Raw genomic sequence first — 21110 nt, forward strand, 5'->3', positions numbered from 1 at the left:
GCACATGCTGGATGTTATAGTGCCACGAAGTCGACATATGATGATCTGTTCAATATGTCTGAGGGTTTTGGTTTACTTACCATTAGCTACTTCACAACGGGTATATGTAGTTGTATGAGTTAATTCTCCCACTATTGGGAATAAAAGTATAACAATCAAATACAATGTTACTTACAATATGTACTTGTATTATGATGCATTGGTTTTAGCCACGCTAGTCGACATATGATGACCACTCCAATATGTCCGACCGTTTGGTGATGATTTAACCTAAGTCCTACCTCGATTTTCATGTTATTGTATGTAAAAAGCACACTTTTTTTCACTTTGTTGTCACACGTGATCAAGGCAGGTCGCCGAAACGCGTTGTGTGAATAAACCAAGGTTGCAATATACTTCTGGCTGAGCTGTTTGATTCCTGAGAGCGTACTGCACTGGACTTTTGTTATTGAATATTAATTACCGGCGGCTCCGCCGGAGTGTACGCCACTTGTCTACGGGTCACCACGTTGCAGCAGGAGCGGCATTGTATTGGATACTTATATTTAAACTAAACATTCTGGGGTCGATTCCGATTTCGGCTGGAAAACTTTTTTCCTGACACGGACCCTTCATATTTTCTGACCGAACCGTACACATGTCTTCCAAATGGCTGAGTACGATGTGATTCTTGAAAATTACAACCGACTCGGCTGTAAAAAAAAATTCACTGCCGAGTTGGCAGGAAAGGAGCCTAACGCGATAGACTCGTACGCGCAAGATTCGAGATAGACATGTGCGATTGGATAAATGGCTGCTCCGTCTCGTCCCCTTTGATCGTGTTCTGGCACGAATCAGAGCTTAAATACGCCTCGTCTGAATGCTGTGACGCGCTGGAAGCGGATCCCAGAACGACGCGTAGAAAAATCGCATCTTACCTGCGTGTCCGGAAACTGGTTGGGAAAAGCCTCCATATGACTCGATTTCCATGTTGCCTGAGCCTGTTCGGTCGTGAAATAGAGCACGAATGGGAGCGTACTTGCTTTTGTGTAGAAAAAAGCTCCGGTTACGAGCCGGTCGTAAGGTAAGCCTGCGAATTGCTTTGGGAAGGCATTTTTAGGAATCGACCCCTAAACTATAAAAATGTTTATTTGTAAGTAAATAGTAACACAATCTGTAACGTTTATCATTTAACACAGAAAGAAAAGAAAACAACTTCCAAACCAACAAGCTTCAACAAAATCTCAAATTTAACAACGCACCAATATTATAAAATAAAGTCAGTATACATAAATAATACATTTGAAACTCACCCAAACAGCACCCAAAACCAAAACAAACTCCCTAAACCTCGAGAAACTAGCAAAAAATATCAATTTAGGTTACTTTAATTTTTTTACTCTGTCTATAGAAAACAAACATCGGCTGCACGTTTAAATGGGATGAATGGAAAAGCTGCAAAACCATGCAACACATCTAAAAAAATCGAAAAAAGTAATTAAAATGAAACTAACTTCATTTCAAATATATTAATCACTGACAATGAAATTGAACTATAATATATATTTATATGATTAAACTACTTACAGATATAATGACAGAAGGAGCCAAATGTATCACTTCACAACAAGGAAAGCAATTTTTGAGTCATATGCGCTACACCTACAGCCAAGAAAGTGATTTGACAGAAACAATGAACTAGAAATGTTATGTTATGTCAAGTCAAGTCAAGTCAGGCAAGCATTATTCGACGATTTTCATAAAAGCATATTCCATACATATAAAAGTACACGTATAAAATTCAATTGGTAAAACCAGATTGAAATCCAGATTGTAAAAATTCATAAAATACATAAATAAAATCATTCCTTTACCAATACAAAATGTGGGTGATATTATTACACGATAGTTGACAAGGATACTTGGCCTACAAGGTCAACTAATATATTATGCTTTCAGCAATCGGGCTCTAATCGTCCATGCCCAGCCTAGAAATTTCGCCACCACTATATACACAAACATATTAGGGCTGGTGCAAATAATTCTGACTGCAACCAATCCTCTCCTCATTCCCAATAGCCTACACATTGGTCGTAACCACTTTCGACGGGGCGCCGCATACATTGGGCACTCAAACAAAAGATGGCCAATGGTTTCGGTAACATCTGAGCAAGCCGGACAAGCCACCTTGCCCCCACTAGTCCATCTATTAGAGAATGCCCTTACCGGTAGGCTTCCCACTCTTAGCTGAAAGTAGAGCTTGTGGTCAAGGGGCTTCGTGATGACATCCCAAAATTCCTCAAGTTTGGGACAATCTTTAATTTCTAAAAATAAACCAACAAGAGAATGTGAAGGGGTGGTACTGAAAACCTCTGTAGCCACCAAGTTCCAGTACAAGTCCTTAAGTACCTTCTTTGGTGGAAACCTAGCGTGCAATTGATCTTCCCACAATTCCCCTAGACCTAAATCATTTAAAAGATTCCGGATATGTCCCAACCATTTGACTTTCCGGGAACCGTCACTTTTAACTACGTCCAGCAGCCCCATGGTATATGTATCCAGTTCAGGTGTAGTCCAAATCCGCCGCCAATATAGGATTGGGCGCGAGAATGCAATTAAAGCTATTGGTGTTATGCCCAGATCGTAAAATAGGGGATTCAATGGGGTGCTCTGGGGTAACCTTATTAGTTTTCTGAGAAATGTGTTTTCGGAAACAGTCATTCCCTTTAGTTTTTCGTTTCCCCACATTTCCACACCATACAGAGTAGAACTAACTACCTTGCCATTATAAACCGATAACACCGGAGTTATCGGCCTAGTCAAGGACCTGGAGTGCTCTAGGCTCAATGCTTCTGAGAGCTGGTGATGCTTCACGGTGGCCAAATCAATCTGCTGTCTCCAGGATAAATCCTGTTGGATGCAGGCACCCAGATAGCTAAATGCCTGTACCTTCTCAAGTGGCCCGTTACTCATATATACAGTACCCCTGTTGGCATTAGGCGCAATAAAAGACATGTACTTGGATTTAAGAACATTAACTTCCAAACCACGAGTGGCACAGAAGTCCTCGAAAATTAACAAAGCCTTCTGTAGCCCGCTTGGGGTTTTTGATACTATGAGACAATCGTCTGCAAACATTAAAATAGGGATTTTAGCTCCGGCAAGAATAGGTGCATCAACATTAGAACCAATTAGAATTTTGGCAACATCATTTATATATAAAGAAAATAACGTTGGAGCCAGGACACAACCTTGGCGCACACCTTTTTCAACTGGGAACTGAGATGTGACATTGCCAGGACTACCCCACCTAATCCGGGCAAAATTCTCCTGGTGGACCTTTCTAATTAAAGACAAGATGTCCCCTGGCATACCCATATCGTTAAGCACTTTCCACAATATTTGGCGCGGGACCAAGTCAAATGCTGCTCTTAAATCTATAAAAGCAGCATAAAGGCTGCCATTACCAATTAGCACGGTCTTCCAGTATAACATAGTAAAATGCATGACCTGATCGACCGTGCTAATGGAAGTTCTAAAGCCAGCCTGCAAATGAGACAAGATGCTGTGATCCCTTTCCCAAACCTGAACCTTATTTAAAATAAGCCTACCAGTTATCTTCTGGGTAGTATCGATCAAACTAATTGGTCGTTAATTTCCAGGCTGGGACTTATCCCCTTTCTTATAAACTCGGATTATTTCTGCCCCTTTTTATGAGTCGGGAATCGGTGCTCCCCTAGCAACCGCATTTGCAATTAATAATATATATGGGCCCCAAGAATCTTTGTCTTGTAAGAATAGATCAGCTGGGATACCGTCAATTCCTTGCGCTCTACCAGGAACAACGACATCCAAAGCCAGCTGAACGTCCCTCAAAGTGAATGGATCCTCCGAAAAGTGGATAAAAGACACCTCTATGGAAGAATCTTGGCCATCTCCCATCGCAAACTGCGGTTTGAAATGGGATACCCATTTATCCTGCAGGACCCATTTCTGTGGTTTATCGGAATAACTATCCACACCCCACTTGTAGACACTCCAAAACATTCTGGGATCTTTATGGCGTCCTGCTTCTTGCAGGTCTAACCACCTCTGCTCATCCCATAGACGCTTGGATTTAAAGACAGCAGATTTATACGCCGCCCTAGCTATACGTACGTTCACACTTGAGCCACTTTTAAGGGCTCTACCTAAATCCAAGCGAGCCTGCCTACATTCTGCTGAGTACCAACGTGGAGGGTGGAAGTTACAGGGACCACTTTGTTGAGAGGGCTTAACAAACAGCGTACGCAGGTCCTTAAAAAAAACCTCATGAATTCTGGTTCCACTTTCAATACTAGTAGTTGGGCACTCCTCACTCACGACACCCTTCAAGTCACTTATTGCCTGAGTAAGCTTGCTAGCTATAAAATCAATATTCTCCTGAATGACTACAACTTTAGACCAGCGGACATGGCGCATATCATTAGTAATGACAACGTCCACTGGAGAAATGGTATCAATCACCCTTCCCAGACTAACTGGTGGTTCCCAATATGATATTTTTGCCGATAGGGGGTTATGATCGCTCTCCACTCTAATCTCTATAATTTGCATGTCCTGGAGATACCTCCACAGGCTCAAACTAACAAGAATATAGTCTATTCTACTCTGCCGGGGGCCGTTCTTAAATGTATTAGCCCCACTTTTATCACCTGGTGTTCCACCATTGGCGGATCTAACTCCTTTGTTTAGGCAGAGTGAATTAAGCTGTATTGCAATTTGCGTCCACCTTTTAATGAGGACTAGATCCAATTTAGGAACCCCCCATACCCTATCTTCTTCATCTGAAAGGTTCCAGTTATCATTCAGGAGAGGCTCAAAAGTTACATTAAAATCTCCTCCTATAATAATATTAGAATGGAGAAGATTGCTCTCTAAATGTTCTTCCAGAAGTGTTAAGACTTCCGAGTTCTTTCCGCCAGAACTTCTGGCATATACATTGTATATATGAATAGGGTCTCGATTCAAATGTTATGTTATGTTATGTTATGTTATGTTATGTTATGTTAGTGCGTCTTACATAGCGCACAGCTGCCCCAGCAAAGGGGAGTCCCGGCGCTTCCAGCTACTCTGTATAACACGCACAGCAACCTAAAACCGTTTCAACTGCCATAATACCATAAACTACACTAAAGGAAAGAGGAAGGTTTTAACAGCTTTTCTAAAGGCGAGAAGACAATCTGTGCCGTGTTTCTGTTCCGGCAAAGAATTCCACAACCTAGCTGCCAGGAAGTGGAAGGACCGGCCTCCCGCTGCCCCGCCGAACGCAGCCTGTGGGAGGGAACATATGGAGCAAGCAAGTTACTCAACAAGTTGGGGCTAGCAAGTTTCACTATCTTAAAAGATAGGCACAGTGCCTTAAATTGAATACGCTTTTCCATAGGAAGCCAATGCAGCCTCCGGATGGTGTCAGCAGCAGAACAGGATCGCGGGAGACCTACCAGGGCTCTGGCAGCGGCATTTTGAACACGTTGCATCCAAAGTGTTTCAGCCTTATTTGCCCCAAGTAAAAGAGAGCTGGCATAGTCCAGGGGAGATAGAATGGCCGCTTGCACAACCAGCTGGCGTGTAGTGGGGTCGAAAAACTTCAAAAGGGGCTTAAGAACCTGCAAAAGGCTGAAACATGTGCCAGCCACTATCCTGGTGTGGTCCTGAAAGGTAAGAGATGAGTCTATCCACACCCCAAGATTTTTGCCCAAAGTCTTTGGTGTGGAGACATCGCCCAAAACAGTTGGCCACCACTGCTCACTCCACAGGCCAGCGTTCTTCCCGACCTCAGTTTTGTTGGCATTAAGTTGCAGACAATTGGTAGCCATCCATCCGGCTACAGCCGCCATACCATCTCTAAACCTAGAGACATTCGGGGATGACCCTTCAGCCAAGGTGACAACTAGCTGCGTATCGTTGGCATATGAGACTATAACAAGGTCCCATTTCCGGGCAAAAGCTGCCAGAGGCTGGACATAAAGATTGAATAATGACGGGCTCAAGGCTGAGCCCTGGGATACCGCCTGGTCAATAGAATAGACCTGAGAGAGAAAAGGAGGAGCGGACACTCTGAACGATCTTTCGGTCAGAAAAGATCTGAACCATTCCAGAGTAGACCCGATCACTCCAGCTTCCTCTAGCCACTGTAGCAAGTTGTCATGCCACACCGTGTCAAAGGTGGCACTGAGATCTACCAAATGTACTAAATATTATTCTAATGCATGCTATGGAAGGTCAACTACCCAAAAAAATGTTGTGATTAATGTAAAAGAGCACAACCACTCCCCAAATGTTACAGTAATTGAAGTGAGAGAAATTTTACAAGACTTAAGAGAGTCAAGCACCAGTTCTAAGGAACCCACAACCAAAATCATTAAAGACATACTGCCTAAAGTCCTTGAACACTTAACTGGTCAACTACCATTGATCCCCACTTTAAAGGGTCGGCAGAAACAAAGGATTTGGGGGGACATACTCACCCCTTTCCTATTTTTCCCATCGGAATTCGACTTTGATTCCTTTCTTCGGGCCCCCTTTCACAGCAGCATCTACACCCCAAAGAATATGACTCTGTTTGCTGCGATATACAGGTAAGTTCTTTTTGTACCATATATACATTGCCTAGACTGCCCACATATGGCCTGAACTCCAGCAATAGGTAGGTGGCATTTTTTACATTTATCATGCATACGTGTGCGTTCAACACATATGCAGTCGGAATGCTCACACAGGCATTGATCTACATGGAAAACCAATCACCACCTCCGCAAGAACTCTGCAGCCACACAGTGGGCACCACAGTCAACTCATAATACAGCGGTGGGAAGATTGCCGGTACTTCAGTCTTCTAGAGGCCACTGCCACGTGGTCGGGTGTCAGTCTTAAACAATGGGGATACCCAGTAATGTGCAGAACCTAGGGACTATTACATTAAACGAGCAGTCGTTCTGCCACAACACACTTGCCAAAATTAAACTTTTAAACTTTTTTTATCCCCTTCTACCTTGGGATTACATTTAATGTTATCAACAAATCTGTCTAAACACATATTTTGAAAAAAGGATGAAAGAAGGTACAAACTAATGGTACTATTTGGAAGCGTATTTCGACTTTATATGAAAAAAATCATGTGTCAATGTGGCACAGGACATATACACATATATATAAAAAGTGAAACGAAAGAGAAGTAAGGTGTATTTTACATATACCACAACGTAATACAATAGGTACATAAATACATGAAAACTACATTTTGGCATAGTGTGAAAACATGGTGATAATATCAGGTTGACGTGGAATTCTATTCCTTCTATTTATTTATTTTATTTATTTATTTTATTACTTCTAGTTATGCGGCGACGTTTCGACCCTTGAATTAACGTGCAGTATGAGAGCATCGAACTAGGGTGTTCATCAGGACAAGAAAAGGATAGTCTGTGTATAGCCTTGTGAGTTTGGTCCCAGTTGGAATCTAGCAGATGATTAGGGGGCTATCAAATGGCTTCCTCCTAGAGCTCAGGAGTAGCTCATGAATAAGTTGAAGATAAATTGGGGGCAGGCACACCACCTATGGCGTCATACGCTCAGAAACATCAGTGAAATGCTGAAAAATGTAGGGGAAGTCCGCCTCCGTACGTCTCATATAGTCAATTTTCAGTGAAGGGCAGCCACAGTGTGCTCTTGGACCATCTCCGGGAACAAGAGCTCGGAGTCGTCACTTGATTTCACAGACTCAGCAGGGGAACTTAACCTCTGTGCACTCTGAACCGCTTCGGTCCCGGAACCACCGGTTTCCGTGAACTCTCCAATAATGCTTTCTGCGAGCGTAGCAATAGCGCATCTTCTCTGGGTCGATGGTCAGGCGGTAGGACCGCCAAACTCACGACCAGGCCCTAAGTTCCAAATATGTTACTATCAGCCAATTCGCCTTCGAAGTGAAAAAAAATTATTGCACTAGCCTATGTCCCTGTCACAGAGGTAGTCAACCACTATAACCAATTGAAAGCCCTTTCTACCAACAAAATGAAGACAAACTATCTTCCAGTGGCACACCACACCACACCAGAGGCAGCACCCCGTAGCAATCATCCCATGCGGTGCAATCTAACTCTAGTGAGACACTTGTGGTGCAGTAATCTGAGCTGCATTAATCAAAATTGAGAGGCTGTTATTGCCTGTTTGGGGGCCTCAACTGCCCCCTGCCAATCTTCATCGCCCATTGGTCCTAGATCGCCCTCCCATGCCGTTCTCACCCCAGTCATTTGGTCTGGTAAATTTCAGAAAAGCATTGTATTTTTTGTGCTCCAGTTCGTCTTTATTTTGGTCCATATTTTGGAACATAGCAGCCTTTTTGCATATTCTAAGGGCCACATTTGCTCCTTATTGTGGAGGTACTTGTATGAAAGTGGAGAGGACCAGGGTAAAGCAGGCACCAGTAGTGAGGAACACTAAAGCAAAAAATATAAATAAATAAAAATATAAACCAGATGTATTGCTTTTAAAATATCTATATACATATGCCTATAGTCACATATTGATAAAAAAGCACTAAAATTCTACCTTGCTGTCATATATAGTAAACTGTATTCATTTTAAAAGTTCAGCAAAAATACAAATGTAAGAATATTAAAAAAAGTACAATCTTCCCAATCATTGTCAATATAACCCAGTAAGTTTTTAGTTAAAGATAACTGAAAACATTTGCTGCAGGTGGTAAACAGCACAGTTGAGTGAGTTAACATCTGAAGGCGAAATTTAGCACCTTGGCAGATTTTTAACCATTTAAACCTGGACCAAGGTGGAGTCCGACGTTGGCCAAAATGAAATACCAGCAACCTTTGGTTTTTGCTTTGATAAATGAGGCAAGACATCACCATAGCAATAAAGATATATACCACGTTTACAACCTGCATATGTGCACTGTTTAGGCAGGAAGACAAAGTTAATTAGTTTACAGGAATGTTACCTGCCATAGAAAGAGAGATTAAGTGATTTGCCCAGAATCACAGGATGTTCAGCAAACGGATGTATGACGTTACAACGCATACTTTTACATCGCATACCATTACAACGCGACTTTTACAACGCAGGATCCTTCACAACGCATGCCTTTACAACGCATGTCATTACATAGCAGATGCTATTACAACGCATGCCATTACAACGTAAGTATAGGTAAGTATATCTTTTTAAAAAAAATTGTATTTAATAAATATTTAATTAATTTTATTTAATTAATTTAATTAAATTAATTTAATTTATTTAAAGTAGTTTATTAAAAACACTTAAACCTTAAAATACCCCTGTACCCCTATACCCAAAACCTATCCCTAATCCCTAGAGCTACTCCTGTACCCCAAAACCCAAACCTAGCCCTGAACCCTAAAAATACCGTTGTACCCCATAACCCAAACCTAGCCCTGAAACCTAAAAATACCCCTGTACCCCAAAACTCAAACCTAGCCCTGAACCCTAAAAATACCCCTGTACCCCAAAACCCAAACCTAGCCCTGAAAATTAAAAATTACCCTCTACCCCATAACCCAAACCTAGCCCTGAAACCTAAAAATACCCCTGAACCCCAAAACCCAAACCTAGCCCTGAACCCTAAAAATACCCCTGTACCCCAAAACCCAAACCTAGCCCTGAAACCTAAAAATACCCCTGTACCCCATAACCCAAACCTAGCCCTGTAACCTAAAAATACCCCTGTACCCCAAAACCCAAACCTAGCCCTGAAACCTAAAAATACCCCTGTACCCCATAACACAAACCTAGCCCAGAACCCTAAAAATATCCCTGTACCCCATAACCCAAACCTAGCACTGAACCCTAAAAATACCCCTGTTTCCCAAAACCCAAACCTAGCCCTGAACCCTAAAAATACCCCTGTACCCCATAACCCAAACCTAGCCCTGAAACCTAAAAATACCCCTGTACCCCAAAACCCAAACCTAGCCCTGAAACCTAAAAATACCCCTGTACCCCAAAACCCAAACCTAGCCCTGAAAATTAAAAATTACCCTCTACCCCATAACCCAAACCTAGCCCTGAAACCTAAAAATACCCCGGAACCCCAAAACCCAAACCTAGCCCTGAACCCTAAAAATACCCCTGTACCCCAAAACCCAAACCTAGCCCTGAAACCTAAAAATACCCCTGTACCCCATAACCCAAACCTAGCCCTGTAACCTAAAAATACCCCTGTACCCCAAAACCCAAACCTAGCCCTGAAACCTAAAAATACCCCTGTACCCCATAACCCAAACCTAGCCCAGAACCCTAAAAATATCCCTGTACCCCATAACCCAAACCTAGCCCTGAACCCTAAAAATACCCCTGTTTCCCAAAACCCAAACCTAGCCCTGAACCCTAAAAATACCCCTGTACCCCATAACCCAAACCTAGCCCTGAAACCTAAAAATACCCCTGTACCCCAAAACCCAAACCTAGCCCTGAAACCTAAAAATACCCCTGTACCCCAAAACCCAAACCTAGCCCTGAAACCTAAAATACCCCTGTACCCCATAACCCAAACCTAATCCTGAACCCTAAAAATACCCCTATACCCCATAACCCAAACCTAGCCCTGAACCCTAAAAATACCCCTGTACCCCATAACCCAAACCTAACCCTGAAACCTAAAAATACCCCTGTACCCCAAAACCCAAACCTAGCCCTGAACCCTAAAATACCCCTGTACCCCAAAACCCAAATTAAATTAATGTTTTAAAAAAGATATACTTACCTATACTTACGTTGTAATGGCATGCGTTGTAATAGCATCTGCTATGTAATGTCATGCGTTGTAAAGGCATGCGTTGTAAAGGATCCTGCTTGTAAAAGTTGTGTTGTAACAGTAGTGCGTTGTAACAGTTGCGTTGTAACTGTTGTTTCCCAATCCCACACACTAATATTAAATCTTAAAGAATTTTTCTAGGAGTGCATTGGTACTATGTGCTTACATTAACTTAATGTTGGTATTTGGAATGTATCAGTACTATAAACCTAAATTATCTTTATGTTGGTGTGTTCTTTTTAAAAGATATATATAATTGTGGGCAGTCATGATAACTTAAACACGGTGTATTATAGTGTAAGAAAAGAAATGTATGCATAAAGCGACAAATGCAGCCTTGGGATAGAGGTTTGTTTATATGAATTAAGCCGGAGTGACTTGGAGGAGAACAACATATGATAACAAATGTAAAACTTACACTGTGGGCAGCTTTGTATAAAACATTATTAAAGAGGCAACTATATTAGCAAATAAAGTTCATATATTCCTTCTAAAACATTCAGAGAAGCATGCCAAGGTGAGATACGGAGCCTGATGTATTCTTTATGGTCATAGGTTTAAATCCTTGTGTGTTGACTGAACCTTTTATCCTTGTGAGGTTGATAAAATAATTACTGTAAGGTAATATTAAATACGTTTTATTTAGCCCGAAATGCCCATGGGTGAATGGATGCTTTACAAATTCATGACACAGCTATATACAGAGGGAATGAGGCAATACAGTACAGCACTTAACAATCAAATAAGTAGGGTAAAATATTAATCTGTGTGCGGTACACAGAACCAGGAGTACAACCCCTCTCTACTAAAATTTGAAAGAAACTTCAAAACAACATTTACTACTAGTGGTCCAGCACTCACAGAATTGTAGACAACATGTCTGGTTAGTGAGAGTTCATCATATGTTTAACAATGATTTGTACTGAAGGCAATACTAAATATTTGATACGCAATGTAAATCACTGCATCTGACAAAAGTGTCTCAAATCAATTATTCTTTATTCGTGTTCTTCATTTAAAAAACGCCATTGCATAGTAGATATAGTAGCCAATGCATTTCATCCTGCACAGACTTCTTCAGAGCTACAAAAAATACATACAAAATATTTACAACTATATCCAATTTTTTTAAAAAGAGGCAGTGCTGTATTTCTACACACATGTTAATTTACTCAAAATTCTATAAACTCAAAGTGCTTCATATAAGTAGTCATACGGTTTGTACAATAGAAACCTATACAGCGTTGTCGTATACACGACAGTCAGTAATCACTCGGGACACAGTTTGGGTAGGTGCACAGATGCTTCTTTATTTCGGTTGCTCATTAGTCTGTCATGGCACGTCTGTCCTCGTCCTCGTCCTGCTGCATAATGTCCTTTCCTGTCCCCCGACAGGAAGTGGTGTCCGGTGACCTGGTCACCACCCTGTGACCCACAGGGTCCTAGTGTCCAGCGTCTATCGTCATCTGTCCTGGTCATCACATCTGCCCCCTTGTTACAACAAATGCTTTCCCCATGCACAAGTCCTTGCCCACACTGTGGAACGCCTGTGAGGCGGTGCGGGAGAGAGAGAGAGAGGGAGGGAGAGAGAGAGAGAGAGAGGGAGAGAGAGAGAGAGAGATAGAGAGAGAGAGAGAGAGAGAGAGAGAGAGAGAGATAGAGAGTCTCTACATTTCTTCTAGCAGTCTCTTTGTCTTTTTGCATTCTCTTCTTGTTCTTTGTTCTCCGCTCTGCTCTGGTCCTCTACCTTCTTCTTTGTGTGTTGTCACTTCTCCGTTTGTTCCTTGCTCTCTTTCCTCCACTTCCGCTGTTGTTATTGCTCTTTCTTCTTCTTCCATTTTGAGCTCCTTGAAATGTGAGCTGTTTCTTGTTATCTTCCGATTGTCTGAGGCCGCGGTCACCATTGACCCTTTTACTCCAGTTACTACCAGCGGCTCCTTTGAAAAAGGGCTGTCGGATTTTCTTTGCTGTGTTTGCTTCACTATTACTATGTCTCCTTCTTTTAGTTGGTGTTCAGCTGCATGTCTCTTTTTGTCAGCATATTCTTTCATTTTCTTTTTCTCTTTGTTGTCTCTTTCTGCGATCTCTTGTCTGTTGGTGTCTGCTGTGGCTTCTCTCTGTGGTAGCCTCGTCTTGCTTGTTCTTCCTAACACCAGTTCTGCTGGGCATTTGCCCGTGGTGCTGTGAGGGGTGTTCCTATAGTCTCGTAGTACTTGACACAGCGCTTGTCCAATGGAGATCTGTGTCAATTTTGCTAGCTGGATGGCCCTTTTGATGGTCCCCATAAATCTTTCTGCCATTCCGTTGGCTTGTGGCCACAGTGGGGTTATTTTCCTGTGTTTGATCCCCAGGTAGTCCATGAACCTGCGGAACTCTTCTCCTGAAAATGGAGGGCCATTGTCTGTTTTCGGTGTTTGTGGTGAGCCCCAGGCAGCAAATATGTCGTCCAGCACTGGTAAGGTGGCGTTCTCCGATGTCGATGCCACTTCCCTCACTACTGGAAATCTTGAAAATTCGTCAATGACTACCAGCAGGTATTTTCCAGTCTCCAGTGGCCCATAGAAGTCTGCCGCTAGTTCAGTGCATACTGCCAATGGCAGTTCCGACATCCTCAGCGGTGTGGGCTTACTGGATGATCCTGTTACTTGACAGGTGTGACATTGTGACACTTCTTCCTCTACCATGCTGTCTAGTCCTGGGAACCACACTCTTTCTCTCAGCATCTTCTTTGTCGCTACTATTCCTCTATGCGACTCGTGTGCTATCTTAACTGTTCTTTTTCGTAGTCGAAGTGGTATTACAATCCTTGAGCCTCTCATCAGAACTCCGTTCTCTGTCTCCGACAATTCTTCGCCTATCTTTTTGAACGCCAACAGTTCTTCTTTGTCAACTCCTTCTTCTGTGATGGTGTTGTTATTAATGTGTCTCCATCTCTGTAGCCTCACTATCGTTCCTATTGTCTTCATTGTCGGATCTCTTTTTGTCTCTTGTTCCAGTTCTTTACTTGTTATTGACGCTGGAGTGTTTTGTTTCACTATGAAATTGAGGTATTCTTCTGCCATTGTGGTACTATTACTCCGGTGCGGGAGCGGGTGTCGCGACATGTAGTCGGCTGGATTTTGATCTTTGCCTGGTTTGTGTATTATCTTGAAGTTATAGTCCATCAACCTTATTCCCCACCTTTCTATTCTCGGTGGTATTTTCGCCGTTGGGTTGCCATAGATAGTCACTAGCGCTTGGTGGTCTGTCACTATTGTGAACGGTTTTCCATATATGAACATGTGGTAGTGCTCACATGCCCATACCACCGCCAAGCTCTCCTTTTCTGGTTGAGAGTAGGCTCTCTCAACATCGGATAGGCTTTTGCTTCTGTATGCTACTATTTGTCGAGGTGAGTCTTTCCCAGGTTTGTGTTGTGTTAGTATTGCGCCCAGGCCTACCGGGCTGGCGTCTACTGTTAGTTCTGTGCATAGGTTCGGGTCAAAGTATGCTAGGTGGTCGACTGCTGTCACTGAGGCTCTTATCTCTTCAAACGCTTTTGTGCACTCTGTGGTCCATTCAAATGGCTGCCCTTGTTTTGTCAGTTCTCTCAAGGGTGTGCTCACCGTTGCGGAGTCTTTTATGTACCTCGCGCAGTAGCTGGCTCGGCCAAGAAACGAGCGCACGTCGGCGACGTCTTTAGGTTCACTCGCTTTTTCGAGCGTGTCTATCTTACTCTTGTCAGGCCTCATTCCTTTTCGTGAGAATATGTGTCCAAAAAACACTAGTTCTTCTCTCCCCAGCTCGCATTTCTTCTCGTTTACTGTCAGGCCCACCTCTACTAGCCGTGAACATACTTCCCTCAGTGCCGTGTCATGCTCCCCGTCTGACTTCCCAAAAACCAGGATGTCATCGCTGTAGTTTAGACTGTTCGTTATCGGTCTTATTATCTGCCTGATCGTTTCTTGGAATATTTCTGCTGCTGAGGATATTCCAAAACTCTGCCTTTTGTAGCGAAACAGTCCAAGGTGCGTTGAGAAGGTCGTTATGTATCTGGATTGTTCATCTAGCTCCAATTGATGATATCCCTTGCACAGGTCTAGTTTGGAAAATTTTCTCATTCCTGTCAGGCAGCTTATCATGTCATCCAGATGTGGCCCTGGGTGCCTTTCTCTCTCGATGGCTGTGTTCGGTATTCTCATGTCCACGCAGATCCTTATCTGTGTAGTGTCTTTCTTTGGTACAGCCACTATTGGGGACACCCATGGCGTTGGTCCTTCTGCAGGCTCAATGATGTCCTGGGCCAGTAGCGCCTTTATTTCTTCCTCTACTTGAGGTTGTAGATGTATTGGTACCCTTCGGTGGTGCTGTGCAACTGGCCTGACAGCCTCATTTATGTGTAATGTTATTTGTTTTCCTTTAAGTTTTCCTAGGACTTCCGTTAGCTTCGGGAACTCCTGTAGTATGCTTTCTTTTTCCGACATGTGATACATCATTTTCAGTAGTCCCATTACTTTTGCTGTTACGTTGCTTAGTAGACATGGTGCTGGAATGTCTCCTCGTAACACATGTATTTCTTCTACGACAGTTTTGCCGTTGTGCGTCATGGTGTCCGTGAATTTTCCCATGTTAGTTACAGGATTTTGTGCACCCCATGTAAATACTCTTACACTTGATGGTTGTAGCGGCGGCTTCTTCTTCATCTTGTCGTATTCAGTGGCACACATGATGTTGCACGTGGCTCCGCTGTCCAGTACAAATTTTGTTTGATGTGGCCCTACTTCAATTGTCACCCAATCCGTCTTCTTTATTGACTTCCTGTCTATTAGCCTGATATGTTCTTCTTCATGCTCTTCATCCGTGGTCATGAGATATAGGCGTTCTACTTTTCTTGTTATTTCTTCCTCTTCTTCTTCTGATTCCCCCGACGAGCTCCTCTCCGCCACGTCCATGTGCCTTACATGTTTTTTTGTTGTTGTTCTTGGTTTTCCTGGCCTGCCACGTTCACTTTTGAATTGTCCACCTTGGCACATAGTGGCAAAGTGGTTGCTTCTGTTGCATTTTCTGCACGTTTGGCCAAATGCTGGGCATGGTCCTCTGTGAGGGAATTCCAGGCCGCATCTGTAGCATTGGGAACTTTGTTTCTTCGCCGCTTGTTCCTTGTGTCCTCCTTTCCAGTTCCCTTTCCTGCCGGTGTCTGTCATTCTATGTATTTGTTCTCCCTTTCGATCCATCTGCTTCGCTTGTATCATCGCTCTTGCTTCTGCCCTCGCAAGGTCAAGAATTTTCTCCAAGGTGATCGGTTCTTTTAGTAGTCTTGTGCGAAATTCCGTGTCTCGGCAGCCTTCTATCAGTTTGAGACGAAGTGCCTGTTCGTTGTCGTACTTTTCAAATTCGCAATATGCTACTAGCTTTCTCAGCCTCGTTGCGAAGTCATCCATTGACTCTTCTGGCTGCTGATATGCCATGTGGAAAGAATATCTCTCAAAGTCGACGTTTCTTTGCGGGTCGAACTTGGCCGTCAGACACTTTTTTAATTTGTCATAGGTTTCTAATTCACTCGGTGGTAGTGTTATGAGGAGGTCCTCCACCTCATCCCCCACTAAGTTTAGCAGTAGATCCAACTTCTTCTCATTTACAACGTCAGTCGCCTTCAGGTATCGTTCAAATTTTATGATCCACTTTTCCCACCGGATGCCCACTTGTGGCTCCGATACGACGAAAGGCACTGGTCTGCGGAATTGTGCACTCTGCGATTTTGTGTCTGGCATTTTCTTTAGACTCTTTTGTTTCTGGTTATTTCTTTTGATATCTCCTTTATTCTTTCTTTATTATTCTTCTTTGTGTGGTGATACTTTTGTCCCCCTTTTTTTTTTTATTTCTTACAGTCTTTCTTTTATTTTCTCTCTTTGTTTACTCTTTATTTTCTGTGCTTTGTCTTTGTCTGCGCTTTTATTTCCTTTTTCCTTGTAATCGGCGCTTTTCCTTCGTTTTTCGATCTTTTCCTGACTTTAAGATGGCCGCCCAACTTTCCTGCTTCCTTATTGGCTCTCGCGCCTGACTTTAAGATGGCCGCCGAGACTCTCGCGAGACTTCTTGGCCAATCTGGGCGCTGCCTGACTTCAAGATGGCCACCGCGCTTATTCTTCGTTTTGATTGGCTCCCACGCCTGGCCCCAATATGCCGCCGAGACTCTCGCGAGAGCTCGCGCTGGCTTTAGGCTCTTCAAACTTCGCGCTCTTCGCGCTAGCGCTTAGCGCTTACCGGCTTTACTGTTCTTTTCTTTTGCGGCGGTCGGGGTGGGCTCCCACGTCGCTGCTGATGGCTGGACGGCGCTTCACTCTTCCCTCTTCTTCTTGGCCGCAACGCGATCCACGGTGGGCTCCTGGTTTTAAAATCGCGATTTCTGGATTCCTGCACGCAGGGACCGGATCCGTCCTTCGTCGCCAGATGTCGTATACACGACAGTCAGTAATCCCTCGGGACACAGTTTGGGTAGGTGCACAGATGCTTCTTTATTTCGGTTGCTCATTAGTCTGTCATGGCACGTCTGTCCTCGTCCTCGTCCTGCTGCATAATGTCCTTTCCTGTCCCTCGACAGGAAGTGGTGTCCGGTGACCTGGTCACCACCCTGTGACCCACAGGGTCCTAGTGTCCAGCGTCTATCGTCATCTGTCCTGGTCATCACAAGCGTATCACAATTAGCCGAACACGTTATCATGATTAGACATCTTCTCTTCATATTTATATTGGAAACTCTAAGCACAAATTTTATGTACGTTGGAAAACTTTCCTAATGCATATTCAAAAGTCCCTTTTTTTCATACATTTCACATATTACTGTCTAATGGTATTATTCAAGTACCTTTTTTTTTAATTCTAGATAAGCATAGTTAGTAAATTTCAGGGAGAGAAGTCTTATATGGAATCATACCGCCAATATCTATTCAAAGGATTTTCGTTACAATTTTGAAATGTGTTTTCTCGCCCTAAGGGCGCCAGCTATGCCCAGACGTGGGTCCCGGGTTCGCTGTGCCACTGGATTCTATTCTAGCTGATAAGGGTTGAAACCCCAAAACCGGTCCTAGGATGCTTGTTTCCGGTCCAGGGAGGACCTGGATTGCCAGGTCGAGCTGGACTGTTCCCATGAGGCACAGGGTCAAGACTGATTTGCATTGGCCAGGTCTAAACTAACCCTGGGCGTAGTGGGCGTAGTGGGGCTTCGCGGAGCTACGCGAAGTGGCCGAGAAACTACGCCCACCTCCGCACTCCGCGTAGCCCCACTACGCACCACAGGCCTGCCTCCCTCCCGCCCTCCCTAAATACTTTAATCTAAATGGTATAATGAATTAAAAGGCACTTACCTTGCCCGCCGCTGCCCGCCGCGTCCCCGGGGCTCCCTCTCTTCATCGCCGCCGTCTTGGATAGTAATGCGCATGCGCGGGTGGCTGCGCATGCGCATTTCTCGTGAGAAATGCGCATGCGCGGCCGCCCGCGCATGCGCATTACTATCCAAGGCGGCGGCGATGAAGAGAGGGAGCCCCGGAGACGCGGCGGGCAGCGGCGGGCAAGGTAAGTGCCTTTTAATTCTTTATACCATTTAGATTAAAGTATTTAAGGGGCGGGAGGGAGGCGGGTGTCGGGCAACTCCGCTACGCCCACGGAGTGGGCGTAGTGCTGCCGGCTACGCATACTCCGCAAAGTGCGGAGTAGGCAGCACTACGCCCACTCCGTGAGCGTAGCGGAGTTGCCCGCCCACCCTTAGTCTAAACTGACGTCAAAACCATAAAAAACGCAAAATATTCCCAAATGTTGTGCATTTTACAGAGTGAGTTTACAGGTAAAAAACTAGGCAGGATCTAATGAAAAAATATTTCCAGTAAGTAGTAATCACCAGAATTGTTTGATGTTATCGCAGGACAGACGCTGTGTTCAGTGAATTCTAAAACAAGAAACTAAACATACACATAAAGTCAGAAATGGAGCTGTAGGGTAGGGATTTCTTTTATATTAATTTACATAAAGTGACTTTAGGTGAACAACATTCTGTGTTTAAACCCATAATAAATTGCAGCGGCTACATTAGGTTGGTGCTGCTATGAAGGGTGGGTCTGGGCTGAGAGGGAGTGTGCTAACTGGCACTAAAATACACTACAAAACACATAGACACATAGCAGCATGCCTAAAGTGTGGGTGGCATAATAACAGATGTCCAGTGTAATAATAACAAGTGTGCATGCCTAAAGTGTGGTTGGCATAATAGCAGATGTACAGTGTAATAGTAACAAGTGTGCATGCCTAAAGTGTGGTCGGCATAATAGCAGATGCACCGTGTAATAGTAACAAGCACGCACTCGCCCCAATGAACCTTAGCAGCATTTTTTACATTAAACCAGACGAAATATACAATAAATACTGTTACGCAATAGAAGAAAAAAAATGCTCGCACAAGACCAGAAATAAAACGCAAGTACATTACCAAATAAAGCCCATGTATTCTCACAATGGGTGAACATGTTTTGTAGCCAAAGTGCATTCAGGCGAAAACAAACAAACAAAAAGAACATAATAGAACTCTAGCGCCGTGCGCGTCCCTGTTCTTACCTGCACCATCACTCCATGGGAGTTAACTGGTAAGGAAAGGTGGGACGTGCACCAAACATCAGCCATTAGCACACTTCCATTCTTAAATGACACACACAAAAGCCGTTCCTAAGTAAAGGAGGTGTCAGACCAAACAAGGTAGATACAAGAGACCGCCTGACAGCCCAAGCTGTGTTAAGGCTCGACCTAAAACCTAGGGCAGCGCAAAGTGAAATTAGCACAACTGTGAGTCAGTTACAAACACACCTCCAGTTTACCTGAATAACCAGCAAGTTGAGATTGTAGCCAGTAAAGCTTACTGCCCTAAGGGCTCTGTATCCCTCTATTATCTACTCCACTTTTATCTCAGTATCTAAAATAAATAGTAAAAAATACACCATTGCATTCTGTCCAGATGCAGTTTCACTGCACACTTTTACAGCTTTCATCACCAGAGGTTCCAAACCACTGGGTCATTTCACAAAAACTGAGAGCTCGTGGATTTTCCATTTCTTGTTAAACTGATCTCTTCTTCCCTTTTACTTAACCTCAACTATGTTTTATTTTTGCTCCTTTCTCCTTCTTTTCATTTCTAACATATTTGTTATTTCAATGTAATTATATGGAGATTTTTGTATCCTGAGATAATGAAACTGAAAATAATACATCTCTTGGCACGGCACGAGCATGATATAACAAAATAAAAGTCACCCACTAGTCATTTGGGATGGACTCTGATATCTCAGCCGATCACATGTGTCCAAGTCTGACCAAGATTGCCAATTCTTTTCGCAGGGCATCGTGTCTGCCTGGGGGAACAGCTGGCGAGGACTGAGCTCTTTATCTTCTTCTCCAATCTTCTACGACACTTTACGTTCCACCTGCCTGAGGGGCTGAAGACAGTCAACCTTGACTACATCATGGGAAGCGTATTGCAACCACTGCCTTATCAAATCTGCGCTCTTCCAAGGTGTGCTCTGAGTCACCACCCTGCAGAAGAACTTCAGCAGAGGGTCGCTTCCATCTAATTTCATTGCCTCAGAACAAAAACTGAACTGAGAAGGACATCATGCTCTAACTTGAAATGGCCTCAATATGGTTTTACAAAATAAAACCATAGAGTTTTTTTGATGTTAGCAATTGTACATATATGTCCATGCACAAAAGCAAAATACATTGTATTGAAGAAAAGATATGGTCTAAAATTAGAATATCAGTTGCCCGTGAAAAAACATTGATTGCAAAACAAAAAAACACATCTGTGCAAATTGTTCAATTACATCTATATACCATTTATGCCATTTGAGATGTCATCAGTGATGTCATGAGTGATGTCACTGACCATGTCATGAGTGACGTAATATGTGATGTCATCAGCAGTGCATTGCGTGCGCGCAAATTATAGTTAGCTGAAACAACTATAACACAGAATTTCTATTGTTTTTTACGAGTGAAATGTCCAACTAACTATAACGCCCCTGAAACCTATGTTTTTTTCAGTGAATTTTCAAGGTTTTTTAAATGCTAATTTCTAACTATAACATACCTGAAACCTATGTTTTTTTCAGTGCATTTCACAGGTTTTTTAAATGCTAATTCCTAACTACAACGTGCCTGAAACCTATGTTTTTTTAAGTGAATTTCTAAGGTTTTTTAAATGCTAGTTTCGAACTATGCCTACAGAGGTAGGACGTGAAGAAAGAAGAAAAAACGCACAGTAAGAAGTAAAAGAAATGCAGAA

The 21110-nt window shown here is 43.2% G+C and overlaps 1 protein-coding gene across 1 annotated transcript in view; it reads left to right on the plus strand.

The window, feature by feature from the left end:
* The window catches only part of LOC147684187 (cytochrome P450 2J5-like), a 150834-nt gene extending 130043 nt beyond the window's left edge, over positions 1-20791 (plus strand). Inside the window, exon 9 of the mRNA XM_086944599.1 lies at positions 20165-20791. Coding sequence (XP_086800725.1) covers positions 20165-20397 — 233 coding nt within the window. The 3' untranslated portion in view covers positions 20398-20791. The remainder of the gene's footprint in view (positions 1-20164) is intronic.
* Positions 20792-21110: the final 319 nt, after the last annotated feature.

Source organism: Lissotriton vulgaris, chromosome 11 (genome assembly GCF_964263255.1).
Source record: "Lissotriton vulgaris chromosome 11, aLisVul1.2, whole genome shotgun sequence".
NCBI lineage: Eukaryota > Metazoa > Chordata > Amphibia > Caudata > Salamandridae > Lissotriton > Lissotriton vulgaris.